At 40.8% G+C, this 22,813-nt stretch overlaps 1 protein-coding gene across 3 annotated transcripts in view; it reads right to left on the reverse strand.

Moving 5' to 3' along the window:
* The window catches only part of GLIS1 (GLIS family zinc finger 1), a 182,241-nt gene that overhangs the window by 97,132 nt on the left and 62,296 nt on the right, over positions 1-22,813 (reverse strand). For all 3 annotated transcript variants that reach the window (XM_069023452.1, XM_069023451.1, XM_069023450.1), the window contains exon 3: positions 1,123-1,321. In XM_069023452.1, the coding sequence (XP_068879553.1) occupies positions 1,123-1,321 (199 nt within the window). The remainder of the gene's footprint in view (positions 1-1,122; positions 1,322-22,813) is intronic.

Here is a 22,813-nt window from a genome sequence, read left to right on the forward strand (position 1 = left end):
AAGGTATCTGTCATTTCTTCATTATAGATTTTACAAAAAGGTTCAAAATGATCTAAGCAGAGTATTCTCTTCCTCCTTTTGTTTGCTCCTGCCCTAATTACCTTTGTTTCATAATTGTCCTCACTGACAGAATGAAAAAAAGTTGATAACTACCAGTCCCACACTGAGCCATAAAAAAATCAGGAGGGAGCAGATTTACATCCAGCTGTAAAGGCATCTACAAAATCCTTGTAGCAATAGCAGATTATTCTGTTATGTGGCATGAATATTATTTATCCTTTTCAAGCAAACAAACATGCAAAAAAGTCTTTCCACTTGCTTGCCACATTACCGTGCCTCCTTCTCCTGAAAACACAGATGTTCTTACCCCACCAGTAAACTGAAAAAGGGAAACAAGGCATGAATATGTATAATAAAATCAGGAACGGTCGGATTTTCAAGACCAAGCTGTAGGCCATATTTCCTGTTGCTATGACTATGGAAATTTCAGCCTGATAGTTCCATCCACAGAGTGCCAAATATTCCAAGTACCTAAGATAAAGACTGCAACTTTATTGAGGTTTTTCTTTTCTACAGCTCTTCAAAAAGGTCAAGGTTATTCCTATTACATCCCCTGCCAAAAAGCAGCATAATTAAAATAGATGGACAGATTTTAATTTGTAGCAGGTTTCTATTCACAATGGATGTCTGTTTAGGGTACTTGTTTAAAATCTGGTAATGTTAAATTTGTAACAACAACAAAAAAATAATGGAGTTCTGTGTTTTCATATAATTAATTTATAGCAAATGTTTAAATAGAGATTCTGTTCATAGCATATCCAACTACAGTGTATATATCAAAACCAGAGACCAAATTTTCACATTACAGCCTTAAAAGCAAGTACCAAGGATGTGGCTGTATGGGAACACTGCAAATGCTTCATTAAAGCAAATGCTGTAGAAATAAAAGTGGCACTAGCTTCCTGTAGGTTTGATGGTGGCATGCCAAACCACTGTGTGGGAGACACACAGCTCCACTGGGCTGGGAGTAAGTATCATCCCTGCCTCCCAGGCAGTGATTTGGTGACACCATGGCACTGGGGTGGAGCCAAGGGCTCAAGCTGGTAAAACCTGGAGCGATACCTGAGATCCGAGTGCGCCAAGTTGAGCTGGCCCACATGCAGCAGCCTCTCCCGGGACAGCGCGTGCTCTCGCATCAGGGAGTTCCCCGTGTGCAGGAACAGCCCTTGCCTGCAGACAGGCACTGAGCTACTCGTCATCTCCATGTCCATCATGTTCTTCTTCTCAGAGATCAAATTGCAGTGATTGTAGCCACCGTTCACTGTCAAAAAAATAAGTAAAGAAAGATAAGGCTTTGACTAAGAACTTTCTCCACTGACAACTATTTTGTAAACTCATTTTGGATTTCCTTCCAAAATTCTTGTATTTACAACAAGGCAGTGGAAATGAAAGGTTTCACAAGGAAGCAACATTTAATTGCAAAGGAATTTGGATCTGTAAACTATGGTTGTTTATTTCTCACTGTACAGAAATGCAGCATTTTCTGGCCTGCACAGTCAGTTGTATTTGGTGGGTTCAGACCGAGGCGTTTCAGATCACTCTGGATGCATTTCAGCTTATAGTGGGTCTTTCTGACTATTAGCTCTGCCCTGCTTGTAACCATGGCATAAATTATCATTATATCCTCTGGAGTCTGCAGCTCCATCGGGCTTTATTCCATTCCCATTCTGGCTTCATCCCATCATAATTTAACTCACCTCAGGGTTAACACCTACCTTAGCAAGACTGTGTAATAAGACTTCTGACTGTTAATTGGGGTAGATGAATCACATTTAAAGGGTATCTAAAGACACTGTTGAACACTGTAAGTTTTTCAAGGCCACACCACCAAGAGAAAATGGTAAATCAATCATATTACAATACCCAATTCACAGTTCCTCTCTTTCCAACAGCAGAGTTACCTGGAATACAGTCAAGATGTATCTTCCCTCCAAAATACTGTAGATCCTTTTTAAATGTTTAAGATTTATACTGGACTTGTAATAAAACACTTTCTTTCATTCCCCAAATGATACAAGTCTGAAATTCACTAGGGCTTTCTAAATATGTACTTTACCAATTTTATCATATTATCAAAACAGAAACTTGAAGCTTCCACCACAGCTCAGCAATACCAACTGTAGCACACATTGATACCTGTTTGTGTGAAGACACAGATTTCCTAGAATAACATGAACACTATCCCTGTGCTGTCAAAAATAATTATCTTCTCTTGTAGCTGTCAAATCAGAGAACACATTCACTCCCTGCAAAGGAACAGAACACTTATGCTAAATCCATGAAATCTGTGTTTCAGTCAATCCATTTGCCTTCACAAAGTACCTTACAGATTCAATAGTAGGAGCTAAAAATTTCTTGCACAACAGTGCTCTGAGTGCAGTTGCACTTGCACCAAAGCCTCTGAAATGTGCTCACCACATGTGAGCTGGAACAATGACGGACAAGGAACAACAGCAGCAGCTCATGGGTTTTTTCCCCCCACAGCAACTAAAAACGTAACTGTGAGATTATCTCTGAACACAGACAACCCAAGTGTTCAACTGTCCAAGCACATGTGAAAGCGAATTCATTCCCTCTGAAAAAAAAGGAAAAAGTCCATTTTACACCACTGTAACTGAGAACAGAATCTGGCCCTCTGACAACTGGCTGTTCTATACAATATTAATATCACTGGCTGGCACACATAAGATTTAAGCACTTTCCATGTCTGGAACCAGATCTCTTCTTTCACTGGTATCAAGGGGCCTTTAACCTACATTCTGTAACTTACCAATAACAGATGAAAAGAGCACACACTCCCTTGCCTTCGACCAGAGGGTTCACCCTGCTTGCATTATACCATAGCCGTTCCATAAATCCATATAAAAACTAATCCTAATTTACAGAGAGTAAATCTAATAAAAGCAGAATGGTTTCCAGAAGGATCTCATGGAAGTGGAATCCATCAAGGTAACTTTTGTCTTTTTGTGTCCTGCAGTTTTGATTTCTATCTTCACATGCAAGTGTTTGCGAAGGGAATGGAAGGAGGTGATACAGTAGTGTGCAAAGGCTGCAATCAGGCAATTCCTTCCATATGAATAATCAAGTTAGTTCAATTCTGGATATCTTGCCTCTTTCATTCTGGGGTAACTGACTTTGGGGTAGCTTTTTCTTGATTTATGCCAGATTAAGTCACGTGAGAATTGGTCCCATGGAGTGGGATGAGGCTACACACCTCAGGAAAGACAGCTCATGCTGGGCAGGATGTGTAGGGTCAGCCCTACATTGCTCGTTAGGAGTAAATTCTCCTAGAACAAAACAGAACATTTCCTTACACAAAGGTAAACCTGTCTGTCCAACAATGAGATCAATATTTAAAACACCCCTACGAAAGGACAATAGTTCTCTTTCTTTCCCAGGGAACACCTTGTTTACCATTCAGGAAGGCTTCACCCTTACTAACAAAATTAGCTACGAAGGCTAAGAAGATAAGAGCAAGAAAACTTACCAAAGGGTAATTATTCAACAATAAATGCATGTTGCACTGCTTTGGAGTTTACCTAATTAAGACCAATGAACAAATAACTGAAAGATGCCTAATTGAAATGACTCACATTCAAAATAGAGACAGATTTGAAATATTTGCCTAACATACTAGATATCCCCAGAGAGCTGTGGGTTTTGCGGCAAAGACCAAACTAGGTCATTTGCTTTTTTTTTTCTTACTGTTCATTCTCTTTAATTACTTCTTGTTTAAAAAAAAAAAAAAATCGCCATTCTTGGTTTTGTTTGGATGTGATGTCCAAAATTTACCCCGACAACACTGAGAAATGGAACGCCGTTACTGGCAGCTGGATGAGTCACGTGAGACGAGTGAAAGACCAAACAGTACCAGATTTTCTCAAACAAGTGAAAATCATCCATGCTGGAAGAGGCCATCACATCCCTCCACTGAAGAAATTATTAACTCAAAAGGTGCCAACACAGCAAAGCCATTGTGGAGAAGGTGCCATACCCACACTCAGCATCCTATTCCATGTAATGAGCGCTGAATAATCCCCAGTCCTGTATGTTTGGAGTGACTGCCACAACTCCTACACAGTCAGTAATTTAAGAGCACCCAGAGAGATGTACAGCACTGTGCTGCTGACTGAAAGCTCTAATGAATGAACTGAGTGCTTCAAAACATAGAATCTTCAAAGTGATTCATGAAACAGGCCATTTTTGACATTTTCAACAATAACAACAAAATCATCACTTTGCCTAAGATTTTTATGCCTGTCACACCATTCTCTATGGTGAATGGGAGGGGCTGTCTTAATCCTTTGACCCCAAGCCCAAGGGACAGAAAAGCAGCAAAGGAAAGGAAAGCAAAGGATGGGAAATAGATACTAGAGTTCTTCTTACACCCCTTACAAGGCAGGCCCAACTGTGTGACTGTGGAGACAGATTTTCTACGCCTTGTGGAAAAACATGGCTTCTCCTTTGTCTCAATGAACCACTATTAGCAGGGATATGAGTTTCAGTCTAAATTTTTCTATTATGGACAGAGCTTAAGAGAAGGAACACTGTAGAAGTAGGCTGGAGTGATTAGCCACGGATGCCATCATGTCCTTTGCAGACTTTACCCAACTGTAACACTGGTATTTTCATTTAGATCTTAGAACAAGACATCCTAAACAGGGACTTCCAGATCTTGGCCTGGAGATCCAAAAAAGAAGGGATGTGCAGATCTTTTCTTTTCTTGGCCAGTTTCTTCACAGTCATTTGCACCATCTCATACACAACAAACCTCTAGACATTTGGGTTTTCACCATTTCACAGAGGAAAGTTTTCCACTGTGAGTTTCTTTTGTTGCTCTTTGTCCTTTCCTGAGGACTGAAATGGTTAACAGTAACAGCACTAAATTTTCGCTACTGCATTCAAGAGTTCCTGTGTGAAAGAGGAACAAAGCATCTCACAGCATACCCCAAGTGCACCCTGGATCTCGGTACCAGTTACAACCTGTTCACATTTTAAGGTCTGTTTCATACAGCTGATAGACACATGGCTTCATTTATTTAAAATGCTTCTGCATTATCTTAATAAAAACACAGTGAGAGCCACAACACTCTTTAGCACTGAGCAGACCATATCATACAGTGAGAGTCAAGTGAAGACCAAAATTGTCCTACGCTGCTGTATCAAAATAGGGGTGGCAAATCCTCTGCCTATTTCCAAATAGATACGGATGACATCAATCTATAAAAGGTTAGGATTAAAACAAATAGCACTGAATAAGAGTAGAATAAAAAAGGATCTCCTTCCTCCAAGTTTTTATGAACCATGCAATAAAATCCTACAACAAAAATACTTATTTCTTTACTTTCACACTGATGTATGAGTGAAGATAGAAGGGCTAAGAAAACCCTTGTAAACTAAAACAACCCAGATAGAGAAATAATTTGTGGAGTATCAATCTTGAGAACTCATGAAAGATAAATACAACCCATGTGTGTCTTTCTAGTAAATTCTGGACCCTAAGTGTTGGCTGCATCCATATTTGTTATTTCATGTTCAATTTATTTTTAAAACTAGTTATTGGATTGCATTATATTTCTGTTCTGGGGAATTTATTTTTGCAGACTACACACAGTATTTTAAGAGAGTGAATGTGTAGGGTTGGCACTACCGAATAAAGAAGTGTGGGTAATTTTATATCAGTCCAGCTTAACACAATTTGAGAACAGTTCAGTAGTTTACAGATCTGTAACCTTTTCACTTTCAAGCATGTGGATAGATTTGTCTCCCATATTTGACTTTATCATGATATTTTAAAGGCAGCAAAGATCACATAACAATCTACTACATCTTTCATTGCTAAACCAGCTGCAATGTTACGTAGTTTAGATTTCCATCTGAGAACTGCACAACACTTTTTGAACTTATCAAGTATGGCCAAGATTCAGGAAAACACATGCCATGAGCTTTGGTTCCAGTGACTTCACAGCCTCAGCTGATGTTCTGAGTTAGGCTCTAGATGTGTAAGGATAGAACCATTTTAGGCAATAGGGAATAGATTCTCAGAAAAATGCAGAAATACACTGTCTACTTTTAAAAGGAGTCCTTCCTACAAGCAGGTTTGAAACTCAACATTCTTGGCTTCTATTTGGATCTCAGACCGTTGAATTACACACCCAAACAGTGCTGAGAGCAGACTGAAAATGACCATTGGCCTCTTTTGTGACAATCAGGACAAAACCTTTCCTAACTGGATGAAACACAGGTCATTGTTACAGAGTCTCTTTAGCTTGGAATCACCCTTTTCCTGTTGCCAGGCAATTTGAAAAATATTGTTCTCAGTACATCTGGCCTTTTTTGTGGTCAGTTATCCTTCTTTACTACTTGGATTTTAGTAACAGGGGAAAAGACATTAAAATAAATGTTTTAGGAAAATATTAAGCTCAACAAATATTATTTTAATTAAAAGGAAATCCCCAAACCCCCCTAATGGGCACTTGGAGAATATAAGCTCAATGTAATGAAATTTGATGTGTTACTTTTTTTTATTTAAGAAGACCATGTTTGGAATAGGTTTAATTCTCAGTATTTTTGATAGGTAGGATATCCACGCCCCCCAAATAAATGCCATTGTGCCTTTGGTGTAAGCTTTAAGACACCTATACACTGTTTATGGTTACATACACTCTCACCTGCCCTTGGCCCCCTTGGTTTGTCTTTTTTGCTGCTCTAAAAGGATGCCATCAGGGTTTTCATAACACCCTGTCATTAGGTGGAACCTGTAGGTTGAAAGAACTCCAGAGTGACTCTTTCAAGACAGAAGTTCACACATTTTGTGATGAGGTAACTGAATTGTTCCCATTGTAAAGATGCTTTCAGCATTGATTACATGATTCCACTGGCAATCAGGATCTTTCCACATGCACAGACTGAGAAAATCTATTCCTTTTGTTTTGTCCTCTATGTCATTTAATTCCGTAATAGCCAGAACACACCTACTATGAACTGCAGGTGGTTATTGCTTTCCCATTTATTTACTAAGCCCTGAACTTTTAAACTCCCAGATCTCCACTCCCCTATATTTTACTTAGTCCATTTAGTCTCTTTTCCATGGAAGTTCTAGCCAGCAGACCATGTAAAGACTCCACAGGGGTATAGGCTCTCCCAAACATTTGAAACACAAGGATGTGCAGGGAATGAAAGCTGGGGTTTTGCCATATGGCACCTTGCATATGTCTTATATAAACATATTCCAAGAAGGAATTTCGTCTGCCTGGCTCAGCAATACACTAAATACATTAGAAAGCAAAAAAGCCAACACAACAAAAAATATTTCCATCAAGATGTTGGGCTTGATGTTTTAGGTGCCTGAAGTGTCACTAAGTCAGTAAGAGCCACAAAGACAGAATCACTGTAGATCACCTGGGGTTACACAGAAAAATAAATTTTGAGAAATGGAGGAAACTGGTAACTAGAAAGCATTTTGTTCTTTTCAATGCAAGCTGGGTGGAGGAAAAGGTCTGGTGGGATGTGGATGCACAACATCTAGTCTTGTGGATGTAATTCTGATGCATACATTTGGAAACCAGTCTACTCATAGGCAAAAGAGACAGAAAAGGAGTCATAATAGGAACCAAAATACACTGGAGTCTAGAAAGAACTTTCCGTGTTGCTATGTGACAGGAATGCTCCAACATGTACAGGGAATACAATGGAGGGGAGTCAGTAAACCTGCACATCACTGCCAGCTATGGGTTGTCTTCCATTTGCCAGTCTGCCAAGAAGTGTGAATTAAGCTCCTTTCCTATGAGAGGCCTCATGAGTGTTTCCTCTCCACTGCTATCTTTGCTTCAAGCTCACTTGTTGCAAGAGCTTCTTCCACACATTTTTTTTTCCTGGTTCTTTATATATCAGGGATGAAAAGCTACAGCAAAAATGCATTTGGTTGCTGAAGACTACACATTCTCCTAATACACCTGCATTGGCTGCTCCATGCTCCTACCAAAAAAGAGACATCCTCACACACACAACCTCCATCCAGACTCACTGCAGACCACTCACACTTAACAAGTAACCTGCATCCCCTATCAGTATCTTTGTGCTTTTACGTAAAATATTTTTTTTACAATGAAAACTCAAATTGCTACCACATAGAGGCAAACATTTCACCTACACCATTTGTTGATCATTTAACACTTGATATCTAATACAGTAATGGCTTCTTTGCAGCTTAGAATTAACACTGCCAGGAAGAAAATTCAAGACAAACAAACAGTTTCCACAACATATGCTGAAAAGAGCAACAGCCTACCCCTGCTACTTTTCATTTGCTGTTTTCATTGTTTGACATTTCTTTCTGCCAGGATTTTGGCATTATTTCATGGCTTGATTTGAAATATATTTAACATCAAGTGATTTGCAATGTCGTTTTCTGTTTTACCAGAACTATGCTTGGGACTAATTCTACTCAAATTGAATTTACCCTTCTGCACTCAGTGCCAGTGAATGGGCCTCTTGCAGACTCTCCTCTGACTGCAGCTTTAGGGCTGCAGACATATGCAGTGCCTGTTTAACAAACATCACCACTAAGCACAGTCTGCTGAAGGACAGTGTCAAACATATGAGTTCTTGGTGTCATAAATATCTATTTGCCATGTAACACAGAAAAAAACCTCTATGACTTAATTGTAACTAGTGCAGGTGTCTATCCAAAATGGGACAGTTTCAGACAACAGCTGGGAGGACTGAACATCTCGACTGTATCCATCTCTTCTGAATGTCAGATTCTGGGGATAACCAAGGCACCCCCACCACAGCTGTTCTGCTGTGGGGTTTTTTAGCAGACTGTGGAACAGGTTTAGAACAAGGCTATTGTGGAATCTGCTGTGAAGAGGGGAAGGCACAGGGAAGAGGAAAAGCAGAGATATGAGGATGAAGAAAATGAAAGAGTACACAGAATGCTATAAAAAGGGAAAATATTCTGACTGAATGGTGTTGTCTTACATGAACACTGAATAAACGACAAGAAGTTTAGCTCCTGCTAGAAACCCTCGGTGAATCTTCCAGTGATGACAGTAGGCAGTTGCTATGGATTAGGAGGTATGTGGAGCACTCTCTGTTTTTATTTAGCAATGCTGCCTTCCGTAAACTGGGTCTGCACTTTCCACACAAGCCCTGTGAACAAGGTATCTCAGGGATTAAGTGAAGCCAGGATATCATAGTGAAGAAACAGATACAGAAGGGTCACTGTAACCATGAGAAGCCCTTTGCTCTGACAAACACATTATGCAATCATGAAAAACAGGGCTGAAAGAGTCTGCAGAATATGATTTACTCTGTCCTGTGTCCCTACAGCATAATCCAGCCTCACAAACTTAAGGGGGTGTTTGACCAATCTACTTCACAGGCTTTAGCAATTCCCCAGCATTTCCAGCAAACTACTCAGTCATTTCACTTAACTTAGGAATTTTTTTCTTTATGTCTCACTTAAAGGCCCCTTAGCACAACTTAGTCTGTTACATATTGTTCTGTCCAAACTGGACATGGAGAGGAGCCTGTTCTCTTGCCCTCCATAGCAACCTTTTATGTTTTTGCAGGCTGTCTCCACTCAGTCGTCTCTCGCCAGTGTTACACAGCTCTCATTATTCAAGTTTTTTTCTCATAAATCATGTTTTCAGGGCTCTGATCTTTTCTCTCTGTCTCTCTTCTAAACTGTCTCCAGCAGTCCTTTTTCTGTATTTTATACACCTTTTTTCTCCACACTTTTCACTATCAGATTCTGTTCTTTGCAGCTGGTAGCAGGTACAGGCTTCCTTCACTGTGAGCCAGCAGCAAAATGGATACAGCAGTTAAATCTTATCTGGATTAGTTTATCTTTTTTCTTGGGTAAGACAAGAATAACGAGATTAATGAACCCTTGGCACAATTCAGTGTTCCTGTTGGTTTTTACTGTTGCATCAAACTGCCCTCTGAAAAATGCCTAAAAAGCTCAGAATAGAACTTACTGAATGCACACATGCAGAGGTAAAGGTTGCCTCCACCAAGGTCCCCTCATGCCAAAATACCATTTAGCAGCATAAAACACGAACAAAAACTCTCAGGAAAGTGCACATACTTGCACAACATCCAGACTCTGGTGTTAGAGAAGTCTCAAAACTCTAATTAGGGCTGACTCTTCAGATCTACAGCACTTTTTCTGCTGACCATCCCTGACATCAAGAATATGCAAAAGGCATGAAATCATTCTAACATGCTGATCCAATCCATCCCATGGAACTGAGAGTAACTCATTAATCATAATGTCTCTGAGCCCAGTTTTGTTCTTGTCTGGTTGTCAGTCAGGAGTCTTGGCCACAGGCAGTGAAATGAACAGCAGTACAAAACTAGAAAAAGCAAGATTAGTTAGGAAGTCTTCCAGAACTGAGTATCTAAAGATGCACACTGAATTCTGACATCTGCATTTTAATAACAGCTTCCAGTGCTCGATTAGAGATACAAAGAGAGCAGGCAGGAACTCAGTAAATACTGTTGACTAACTAAAGTGAGCAGAGAGCCATGGACAGAACGATCTTCCATTCAGACTAGATTTGAGGGTCTCAGATGGAGGAAGTTTAGCTTGCTATGATCTGGGCAGACCATACTTTTCCTCTTTCCCATTACCTTAGCACACTGCTAACCCTGATCATGTGCATTTTTATGTGAATTTGGTGCTGGGAAAAAAAAGGCAGATTAAGAGCTATGGCGATGAAAATGTTCACTGCACACAAAGTGTGGCCAAAAGGTGTGAAAGCTTCCCTAAATGTAAGGGCCAAATGTTGTCTAAGAACTATTTCTAAGCAGGAAACAGACCTCAAGGGTGAAGTGACCGAGTTTGTGAATAGCAAGCATAGCACAGGAATAGAGTGAAACTTCCAAAGACCACACAGTTTACAGACTGAGCCCAGAAAGAATGCCAGTGTGCCTGGTGCATTTTATTTCCTCCGGGATATCTCCATCTAGTTTAACCACACACTGTTGGATCTTGAGTGCATCTTTTAGCAAGACATCAAATCTCAAAGTGGAATCTTTATAAATGATGGAGAATTGCTTCTGTAGCAGTTTGTTCCATGGTTCTCAGCATGAATTTTATATAGCTTCAACTTAGTTTGACTTCAGTTCAGGCACTGGGTCTCACATTGTAACTTTGAGTGTGCTAGGTGAAAACACATGACATAACTGGTACTCTCTCCCTCTGTAGATAACTTTAGGCTTGGTTCCTAACTTTTCTTCACTGATTAACTGGCTGCTTTCTTCATTTTTGCACACATATATATGTGAGAAAATATATATTCTCCAAATCATGAATCGTTTGTGTGAATCTTCTCTTAAACACAGCCAGTTTTTCCAAGGAAATTGTTAAATTGTTAAATTGTCAACACTAGAACACATAAGACAGAAGCATTGTTTTGCTACTTCTGCCTACTATGTGCCTAAACACAACTTTACGAATTCTAATGGTTTTTAACGGGTCCTTTAAATGGTCTTTAAGAGCTCCTTTAAGACTCTCAGAGTTTGCAGGAAGGGAGAAGGATGGTTATTCTGGTTTTGCGTGTGCTTGACTTTAATACAAGTGTCTGCTAAGAAGCAGAATAAAGTCACCAAATTATACTACTGTGCCTCCAAAGTTAATGACCCAGAATGAGTTCTGCTGTCGATGGGCCTAACTCAATAGGCACCACTGAAAACAATGGAGTCCCCTAGTGTGTGACCAAAAAAGAAATAACAACTTTTTAAGGAATGTAGCAACTGCAGAAGCTCAGTAACCACTTATGAAAGTCGGGGGGGGGGGGGACAGCCATTTGAATTTTTTGTTTACAGGCAAAAAGAGCTCCAGCAATAGATTCAGTGAGTGTGAGATTTCTGTCATTTTAATTAAGCCTTTCTTAGGTTTGCCTTGTTTGGTTTAGCACTAGTTTTACAGAACAGATCTAAACCCTATGGCTGGATTGCAAAAAAAAAGCAGAGAGGGAGTAACTAAAGCCATTTAAAAAATAAAGGAGCTGGAAGCTGAATATGTGTGTCATCTGAGCCCCATGCTAAGCCACGGCCTTTTACAGCTAAAATGATTGCCAACTGAACAGACTACAGCTCACAAAAATCCCTACTTACCTGGCAGGAATCCATGTGATCCTGAGCACGCTGACTAAGAAATTAGCTGAGATAAAGGGGGAGGAATGCAACCCCTGGAAGTTCCCAAAAAGAGAAAACCAAGAATTTTTTCCATCTCATTGTCAGCAAGTCAGCAAGAGGGAAAACGTGAGAACAGCACAGCTCCAAAATCACTACTTGTGATACGACAGAAGCAAGTCTCATGTGTTATTTGCACTGCAAATCATTAGCAGTAGTTTTCCAGAAAGCAAAGCAAGGAAAGAAGACACGGACAACAGCCAAGCTGGGGCTCCTCAGAGCATGCTGCAGAGATGTCTAAGCTGGTGGGATTTGCTTTCAAGTCCTGGCACTGAAGCAAGGATCCAAGACTGTCTCCAGTGGCTGTATCAGCCCAGGCTAGGCTGGCACAACTGCTCTGAGAGGGGGTCACAGGTCAGGCTAGGTCAGGCACTGCACTGTCAGCCACAGGCACTTACACAGGAGATGCTTAGAAAGCACTAAGCTCTACTGAACCAGCTCGTGTGCTGCAGAAACCAGTCCCACACAAGCAAGAGTGGCTTCCCAAAGCTCAAGCCTGCATGCCCAGTATGTCAGTGCATTTTCCTCTTCTCAGTCAGTGTCGAAAAGCAACGTATCCTGTTTCTGTGAAACTGAACCCCAGCCATGTGTATACAGCTAATGACTGGTTACACCACCCATAATGAAGAGTCACGTTTTGCTAACTGCACAGAAAATAAACAAGCTAAAAAGGAAACAATTACTGGCTTTGGTGGGAATCTCTCTTGACTTTCTTTCTGGACTCAGACCCTTGATGACTGCTATGCACTACAGTCACTATCAGGCACATGTAACACCTGCTTTAGGTTTGCTTTCCCTTTAAAGCCATTGATACTTCTTCACTCTGCTGCACAACATCCATCCAGCAAAGGCCACAGCATTGGAATTACTGTGGTCTGCTCGGGATCATCCATGGCCTCTCTCCTCACCCTCACCTGACTGAAGTGCAGTCATGTCAAAGGACCTATACCCAGCTTTTGCTTCTGAGATACAGGTAGTGTTTGTCCTACACAGGCATGACACGGCAGAGGTGGGAGGGAACCTTGTGCCCTCCTCCTCAGCACCAGAGAGGGGACCATTCTTTGTACATTCAGTGAGAACTTTCTACAGCATATCCTGTTATTTATTCATTAATATTGTCAAAGCACAAAGGATTATAATGTCACTGCAGTTTACTCTGCACAGGAATGACCAGAAATGTGGCTCCTGCCTCAGAAAGTTCACAGCCTAAGAGACTGACAGATGCAGGCAGCAGAGCACAAAGGAGTGATGAGGCAGTGCCACTCAGCACAGCAGCTGTGGTCTTGGCACAATTGTAGCTAAAGGTTTCTGTATCTTTTGTCTGCATCATGGGCCAAGCACAGCATGGCAAACCTCTCGAAGTGCAGGAGAGAACTGTGGGGCTGGGCTCAGAACTGGTACTGAAGACCAGCAGTTAATGCCTGGCAGGACAGAAAGTAGGGAGGGGACCATGAGAAAGGGTAGGGAGAGATCTCAGACACACACACCCCCACGGTCTACCCCTGCAACAGGGAACCTCTCACACTTCCCCCTCAGTGCTTTCAGCAAAGAAGGAAAGTAAATTCTGTCTAAGCATCCTGTTGTGCAGTGATCTGCTTCTCTACAGTCTAAGGCAAGCCCTCTGCCACAGCAATGTCTCCAGAGGTGACATGGTGGCCTGCACAACCCTGCCTGGATAGACACTAGGCATCCTCTCTTCTAGGGAAATAGTAGCTAATCAGTTATTTCAGTTACAGTTGGACTGGGACAATTTATAGGGAGGAGTGGAGATAAATGTTGGAGGTGCGGGGGGGGAAGAGAAAGAGGGACTTACACTGACAAGTGGCTGGTGGGGATAATGACCCCAGTCAGAGTCCTTGTGTTCTTATAAAAAAGTCTCAACAACCAGCATCTGGTAGTTCAGCTGTGGGTTTCCGCTGTTTATTTTTCTATTCCAGCACTCTCATCCCTATGCACTGCCTGTGCCTGGCTCTGTTAAGCATTCCAAGCTACAGAGCAGAACTGAAAGAATAAAAACCCCAGGCTCAGGATCAGACACATGCAGAAACAAATGAAACTGCTCAAAGCCTCCCTTACATTGATGAGAATACAGCTGAGAATCCCCCAACACCACACCATGCAGGTCTGAGGTGAATGCAGACCAGGAGTATCAGCCTCCGCACACACCATCACCAGGTTATTCTGCTGTAAGCACAGGAATCATGACCAACCCTGTGATGCACTGGGAGAAGAAGTTACTCCAGTGAACTCTCCAGAGGGTGGATCCTGTTCATTTCTCTCTTAATTTCAAAGAGCTTAGTTCTTTCTCTGTGTCTCTTCTCCCTCTTGACCTTCATAGTCAATCTGGTTTGTAATCTCAATTACAAATCCAAATATAGCACAATCATACTGCTTCTACTGACAACTGTCTGCCTACCAGCACTTAAAAAATTCAGTCTCTGGCATTGTTTAATGGATGGTAAGTCACCACACACAGGTCCCACCAGCTGCACCTTCAGTTTGCCTTTCTTTCACTCTTACTGCAAACAGTCCCTATCAGGAGGTCTTCATAACATCGGCTCCACCTCTGACTTGGAACTCTTGGCCCTCACTCTTTTTCCAGGCCTTTCTGCAGAATATTCCTAAGGCCTTCCTAATGTACCTGCACCATCAGCAGATCCACCCAGCTTCCATTACCCTGTGTTTCTTTCGCTAATTCATCCTCTCACATGAGCTTTACTCATGCAATATTCCCTCACCGATAATCATCCAGACTAGTGCAGGAAAGAACTAATATACAGTGACAGTAAGGTGAAAACATGCAAGATGGGGAAAGGCTGATGAAGAGTGTTCTGATAAAAATGAGCCTTTGCAGCTGTGATTAAAAGCCACAGGCACTACAGGGGACCCTGGAGCTGTGGGTACTTGGCCAAGATTTCTCTCTTGCTCTGCTAGCAGAGCTGCACCACTGCTGAAGGTCTCACCTGGTACCGAGCTCCATCGTGCTGGACCACCCCTCCACCTGCAATGCACTCTCCTCCCACTATTCCCACTCAGCTCAGAGTCAGGAGAGGAGCAGTGCTCAGTGCCTGAAATAGAGTCTGGAGAGAAGCCCGAAGCTGAGGCTCTGCTCTGCTGGGGCAAAGGGAGAGCAGGAAGTTTTATCAGCCCCAGAGATGCTGAGTCACCCCGACCTTCGAGGTGTCTGTGCCAGGCCTAAGGGGGCTGTTGATGCCCCATTCGCAGAAACTCAATCTCTGAAAGTAATTTTTAACAAAATCTTTTGAGAAATGGCCCATCTTTCAGTCTAGGGAAATCATGTTCTGCATCTAATCAGCAAGGCCGCTGGAGCTGTTAACTGTAATTGGTGATAATCACAGGAGAATGTTATTCTGTGACAATTCATTTTCTGTAATTATTACTCTATTCTTCTAAGTTACCTAAGTGCTGTGCTTACAGCTACAACAAGAACATTCCCAATGCCAGCTCTCAAATTGTTTTCACTTTGAGAGATGCATAATATTGAAAGCAGATGTACCAACTTGAACCTTTTTTTTCTGCAACATACTGTAAATGTTTTTAAAATGTGACTCTAGTACAATGCATGTCAAACAGCTGAATTCAAGGTAAAAAGCGCTGCCAAAACCAGAAGACAAATGAAGTTTAAAATCAGTTTTGACAGATTAAATGGAGACACTTTGAAGCCATAAATCAGATGGCCAGTCTCTAGGAAGTCAATAATGAATGTATCTTTTCTCTACATTTATTATCCTGAATATATATAGAAAAACAAGCCAACAGCAAAAAGAAAATTTGTACCTCAGTGTCTAAAATACTTTACCCAAGTGGCAGTGGAAGTATGAGCAAGTTCATCTCCCAATATTTGCCTGTTCTGAAGACAGATGAAAGACTAATATTTGTACATCTCAGTATTCAGAATCATTGTCTAAAATAAACATTTCAGCCTGATCCACTTTCAATAAAGTGCAAACCCACATTCACAAACCAGCAGATATCTCGATTATATTTTTTAACATTCATTGAGCAAATCAGTGACCATTTCAAACAGGGTTTTTTGGGGGGAACTTATGTTCCAGAAAGGAAAGGACACAAGGAAACAAATTTTGCTTGTAAAACCTTTTTCTACCTTTTGTGTGATCTGGTTGGTTATACTGGGTCAATCTCTTCACATGTAAAACGATGCATGCAAATAAAATCAAACCAAAACAAAGAAGGCAAAGCAAAATGTTTTCCAAGCTCTGCAATAGAGTGCTTACAGTGTTTATACAAATAGTAAAGTCTGGCTATAACAAGCATCTGACAGCTCTGTGCTGCTTTCAGACACATGACTCCTATTTGCCATTTATTCCATGGAGGCAGAAGTGGGTGCCCAGGCAGAGCCCCAGTGAAATCCCCGGGGCAATGCATGAATACAGAGTTTTACTTGCACACATGCCATTGCTAGATTAGATCTTGTGTGTTGTGCACTCCACTCCATGCTCACTCAACACGCTCCTCCTGAAGCTGAACAGATCTAGATATAAACTGTCCTGGAGGAATTAGTTACTAAAGAATACATAATAAACAAAGGCACAAGAAACTGGTGCCCTAAAAAATAACTTTTACCTCCTGGCTTTTTTTTTCTTTAAATTATAAATTATATTCTCAATCTGCTGCCACACATTCTGCTTGAACAACAATGAACTCCCTAAAGAGAGTGAGGTCTCCCAAAATGGATTCCCCAACATCCATCACTTTTAAGATGCAGGTGGTGCTAGGCCACCTTGTCTATAATGGCTATCAGGAAAAATTCCTTCACCAAAAGGGTTGTCAAGCATTGGAACAGGATGCCCAGGAAAGCACTGGAGTCACCCTCCCTGGAGGAATTTAAAAGCTGTGTAGATGTGGTGCTTAGGGACATGGGTTAATGGTGGACTCGGCAGGGCTGGGTTAGAAGCTGCATCTTAAGAAGTCTTTTCCAAGCTAAACAATCCTATGATCTTTGAGCATACTCTTGCCAAGAACAGTTGGACCAGATGATCCATGATGTTCTTTCTACCCTGGTATTCCATAACTCAAAATGCAGCACCTGATAGTAAACTCAGCAAGATTTAATGAGGAAGTCTCTGAAGGCTGCAGGAGAAATAGCTGTCACAGCAGCCTCCTAAATTGTCAAATCAGGAAGGAGAAGACTGGATTTGCACATCCATCATACATGAAAGTGCCAATGCAAACATCAGTATGTGGGAATACTGCATGGATTCAGGACACTCTGTAGAGATTAATACCATTATGACAATCTAGACATACAGGGAAATAAAACTCTCTTCAAATATGCTTGATACTGCTTCATGAAAATGTTTCTGCCATTTGTCTCAAATCACTATTCCAAGTTTTAGATCATCTGTAAAAAAATAAAATCAGGAATAATCATTAAATCTCACCAGACTGTCTCTGAAATCAAGATTTCGAATTAAAACAGGCAACAGTTTCTTTTAGCTGCTTAAGATCCCAGTGCTCCTTTTAAGTGATCTCATGCATTAGCTCTAAACTAGTTTTTATAAACACCCAGCCATCGCCCTGTGCTGCTCAACTACCCGCGGCAGTGAGGAGCCTTTCACCAGCAGCTGGGGCTAACAAACAGCCATCCTATGCAAAAGGACTCTGCATCCTCTGAAAGGCCATCCATAGCCAGTATCTATTACAATATCTATTAGCTCTCTTTGCTTTGGCCCTGACACAAGGTAGTGTTGGTTCTTCTCCCAGCACAGGGCAATGGACATCAGGGATTACCTCAAATCAGTATGCACCATCACTGGCTCTGGTAATTACTGCCAAATTCTCCTAATCCACAGAGATTAGCATTTAAATGACAGATGCTTGAGTTTTAATCCTATCACACACATCTCTATGTAAGTTCCTTTGGAATTCAACAAAATGCCATGAGGCTTGTGAAAGTCACTACATAAATCATCTGGAAGAAAGGGGGAAAACACGCAACACTGGGACAAGCAGAACTTGTTTTCTTAGTAAAACAGCATTTTCCATAGTTTGTGGTACCACATTCTTCCGTTCCTTAGGATATAATGTTTAAAATAAAGCTAAGTTTTTTGTCAATGCCAGGTTTTCCTTTGCAAGTTCTTATCCTATGATTTATATTACTTTATGGATCGCTGAGCTGCTGTTCACAAAACCAGCCCTGGACAATATGCTTTGTAAAATGAAGAGAATGCTCAAAGCAACCCATTCATCACAAGATCCTGCACCTTGCCCACAAAACACTGCAAGTACATGGGAGCAGGAGGAAGGCAGCAGGGCCCCATTTCATTAGAATCAAAATTAATCACTTTGCAACATGGAAACCTGTTGGTTTAAGCTATTTTATAGATACAGCAGTCAAAGGCAAAACTGGGAAGAAGAAGTATTCCCTCTATAAACACTGTTGCTTAGAAACCCTGTATTTTTAAAACCCTAGCACTCTAAATTCAGCATTGCCTGTCAGAATGGGATTTCAGCACAAGACATGAAGGTATTTTGAGGCCAGTTTCCCAATTTGCACTGTGCCATATACAGAGTTATTTTTCATAGCAATACAGTGACACTATCAATTGGGATAAGGAGACAGGAAACTGAGTACTTGTTCATTATTCATATTGCCATCTTGCCCAAAATCTCTGCCCTAAAGTCAATTTTCTTTTGCTACTGATGTGCAAACAAAACAAGACAGACAAGCCTTAACCCCACACAATGTACAGAGCAGGAAACCAAAAAGGATTCAAAAGAAACTGCATTTGAAAAATAATATAAGCAAAAAACATAAAAGATAAAATAAATACTAAAATAAACCAAAAATTAACAGCAGATATTTGGTTTTGCTAGAATAACTTACTTGAAATACATCCTTTGTTCTTAGCAGAAACAAATGGCACAAATGTAGCTACACTCTGCTAAGTGGTACCTGACAGCTCACAGGATGCTGCTGAAGCACAGACGCATGTTTGTACATCTTTGTTATGTTTTATTATCTCCATCCTGCTGCACTGCATCCTTGCCTCTTACATTTTTGAAGTTTAGAAGTTTTCTTATTTAGAAGACCCTTCAATTCAAGCAGTTCGGGTTGCACTATGGGAAAAGTGATTTTTATAAAATTAAACATAATTTCTCTGAAACCACTGTATTTTTACAGAGATATGCAAACACCTGGGGATGAGATTTACATTGATAATGAATTTTTATAAATGAGAAACACTGGACAAAGTTCTCTCTGAAAGACAAGAATGTGAGGCAGAATGAAGAAATGGATTCTGAGCTCTCCATGACTTATCTCCATGTTTTTATTAGAAATAAATTAGGAACAATAATTTAAAATACTTAGTGAATCAAATCCCAACCTTGCAACCAAAACCTTATCTGAAGTCTGTGAATTTTTTTATCTGAGAGATAACAAAATCAGTAAGAACAACAAGGACTGGGTTTTCACTCTTTTACCTTGCCTGCACCTATTTTAATTGTTACTATTTTCCCTCAGGCCCTAGCACCCACTGCAGACCTTTGGTCACATCCCAGCAACATTTCTTCACCCCCCTGTAATCTCTCAGGCCAGGCTGTGCTACAGAATGTGTACAATATACCATTCCTAGCCCTAAAGGATGCCCTGTTCTCACAAGGATAAACTCAGCTCTACCTATAAACGTCCCTTCTCCTCCTAATCCAAAGGGATGGCAAGTCTTGCCAGGAAAACATTACGTCTCCAAGCTGACACTGACTATGACCCTGACCCTCTAAGGCATGTTACATCTTGTTCTCCAGACATCAAGTTTTAACGTCTCTTGTGTAATTCACAAAACAGTGATGCTTTCAGGAGATACCGAAGGCCACAGTTTTACTGCACTGTGACGTACCCTGAAATCAATGGTGGGGCCTCAGCTTAAACAAAACAATACATTTTTACATATAGTTTATAGGATTTAGCACAGGGGCTCTAACTTCCCATGAGTGAATAGTGTGCCACGGACATTTCTGAGTGTTTCGCTGCTAAAAGCTTCCTAACGATTCTCCACTGAAATGCTGGTGTTTACACGAACAGAACAATGCAAAAAAAAATCTGCAAGACAGTCTGTCTTCATTCTGCAGCAACACCAGTCATCACCACTGTGGGGTTTTAGTTCTCTCTCTCTACTGGTGAAGTGCTTGAGACATCTCTGTTGATTCTTTAATAAGGATACTGGAAGATAAATTTACCATCAGTCAAGGCAGTCCTTAAATACCATCAGGCTATTTTTCTGAGAAAGGTCAGCTGAATTATCTGAATCTAATCTTTTTGTTAAGATTGCAGATTATCTCAGTGACCAGAGTAAGGGTTTGTGAAATGACTGCCTTCTATTGAAAGCAAGTGGCAACAATGGATTCATATATAAATGTAACAAAATGCAAAATAAAAAGAATGCATCATGCCAGAAATTACTTCTTTTTCCTTACATATTCATCCTGCCAACATTTTAGTAGCTTGGATAAGTCTGAAGATTTATTATTTTAATAACTCAGTTGAAGTTCAGCAGAGAACAAGTTTTTCTTAACACAGTCAAATTTTCTCGAAAAGATACTTTATGTAGAGAAAAAGGACTGCTAATTCCCCAAATATTTTTAAAATCTTCAAACCCACTCATAATTCTTTGCCAAAGTCAATGGAGCCAGAATTTCCTCAGATGCATCAGTGCTGTTGCTGTCCTAACTCATGCTTTGAACTTGACAAGACTTGCTAGCACATCAACATCAGCCAGGTTTGGGGGGAAATTAAAGTCTCAGGCACTACAGCAAGTGGTGCTGACACCCAGCAAGTTGCGTGTTCCACTGCAATTGGTGCCTCCTGGATGCTCCTGGATGGAATTAGTGTTATTAGATGGTAGGATACCAATTCTTGATATAAACAGCGAACAGAGGGCCTGCTTATACAAAGTACGTGCACATGAATGCACAATTAAGTACTATTTTCAAAAATTAGCTTTTAAACAACAACTACTAACTACAATTCAGGAAGATTGCACTCCTTTATAAGAAGAAACAAAACTACAGTAGGATCACTTTAATTCATGACTATAGGAACAAGAAACAACCTCTGTCTCGGTGGACTACACCCAACAGAACAAGGAAAGAAACGGCATCACAAGCTTTTCAAACAGCAAGTTCTGTAAATGTGACTGTCCAGTACAAACTCCAGCTTGATTCCAGCAACATGAAATAAAACTGTACAAATTCCTCCAAGTTTTACTGCATCACCTCAATGCAGGAAACACCAGTGTGGCCAAGTAACAAAAATGACAGATAGGGCTTGATATGCCTTCAGGGATTAATGGAACTCATCTTCCATATAGTCCACATATTTTACTATCCTTTCAAAAATGACCCTTTACTGTCTAAATTTTTCAGGCCTCCCTATCAAGTTCAACAGTTCCATCGCAGCTGATATATTTCATTGCTGTTTTCTTAAGACACCTTAATTAAGGTAAGGTGAGGGCACTCTTAGCTTTTCCTTCAACAGTATATGATTTCTCTTCAAAGACTGTGTTGCCCATATCTACTTGATGGCCTGGAAGGTAGATGGTCCTTGGATTACAGCAAAAACTGGAACACTGGAGCTGATAATTCACATTTTGGATGGCCCTCAGGCAAGTCATTGAGTTCAGCCTGCACTTTATGGCTTTCTGGCAAAATGGGAGTAATAGCATTTCTGTATCTCACAGGCATACTAACAAAATAAATATATTAAAGACCAATAGATACCCGAGTTCTGCAGGACCATACAATCACCCTATATAGAGAAGTTACTGTCAAAACATTGCTGTCTGGCCACCCCCATTTCAATGCTTTATGTATTTGCTGGCAAGACCTAATATAAAGCCTCCACAAAAAGTATCTTGAAGTATAGCCAGAGAGCACACAGGGGATTGCAAGACTTTTGTCAGGAAGAAGTCTGAGTAATTCAAACAGGCTCCAGAATTGCAGACATATATATTTTGGGATACTCACTGGAGCTAAGCCTGAACTCTAAACCTCCTAAGCCTTTGCTATCACTGACAGACAGGAGGAACCTTCATGGTTAATTTTAGAGCACAGGGAAGGATCTTCAGAAGCATCCCAAGGATTCATCAATTCAAGTGTCCCCACCCCAGACATGCCTCCTATAACAAATCAAAGGCAAAGGAAAAGGGAGAAGAAAGATCTTTTGAGTAGGCTGCTGTACCTTTTACAATCTGTCTTCATTTCTAGCAAATTAGCTCAGACTGCACTGCAAGGCCCATTCCCCAACAGATCACCCACTGGAGAAAGGACAGGTAGTCAGAGCCTTGCCAGAGCACATTTTGGTGAGGCTTTCTGGGGAAAGTAAGTTGAATTTAGTGCTCAGAGGATTGAGAAATGCTTTCTGGGAATTAGGGTTTCAATGGCAATGAAGTAATAGCTCAAGCCAAGGAGCAGCCAGAAATCAGGCACAATACAGTTAGCCCAAGGCTCAGTCAAATCTGAGATCTGGCTCTATGTGAAAGTCCAGCTTAAGACAATAATTTAACACATT

This window comes from Aphelocoma coerulescens, chromosome 8, assembly GCF_041296385.1.
Source record: "Aphelocoma coerulescens isolate FSJ_1873_10779 chromosome 8, UR_Acoe_1.0, whole genome shotgun sequence".
Lineage (NCBI taxonomy): Eukaryota > Metazoa > Chordata > Aves > Passeriformes > Corvidae > Aphelocoma > Aphelocoma coerulescens.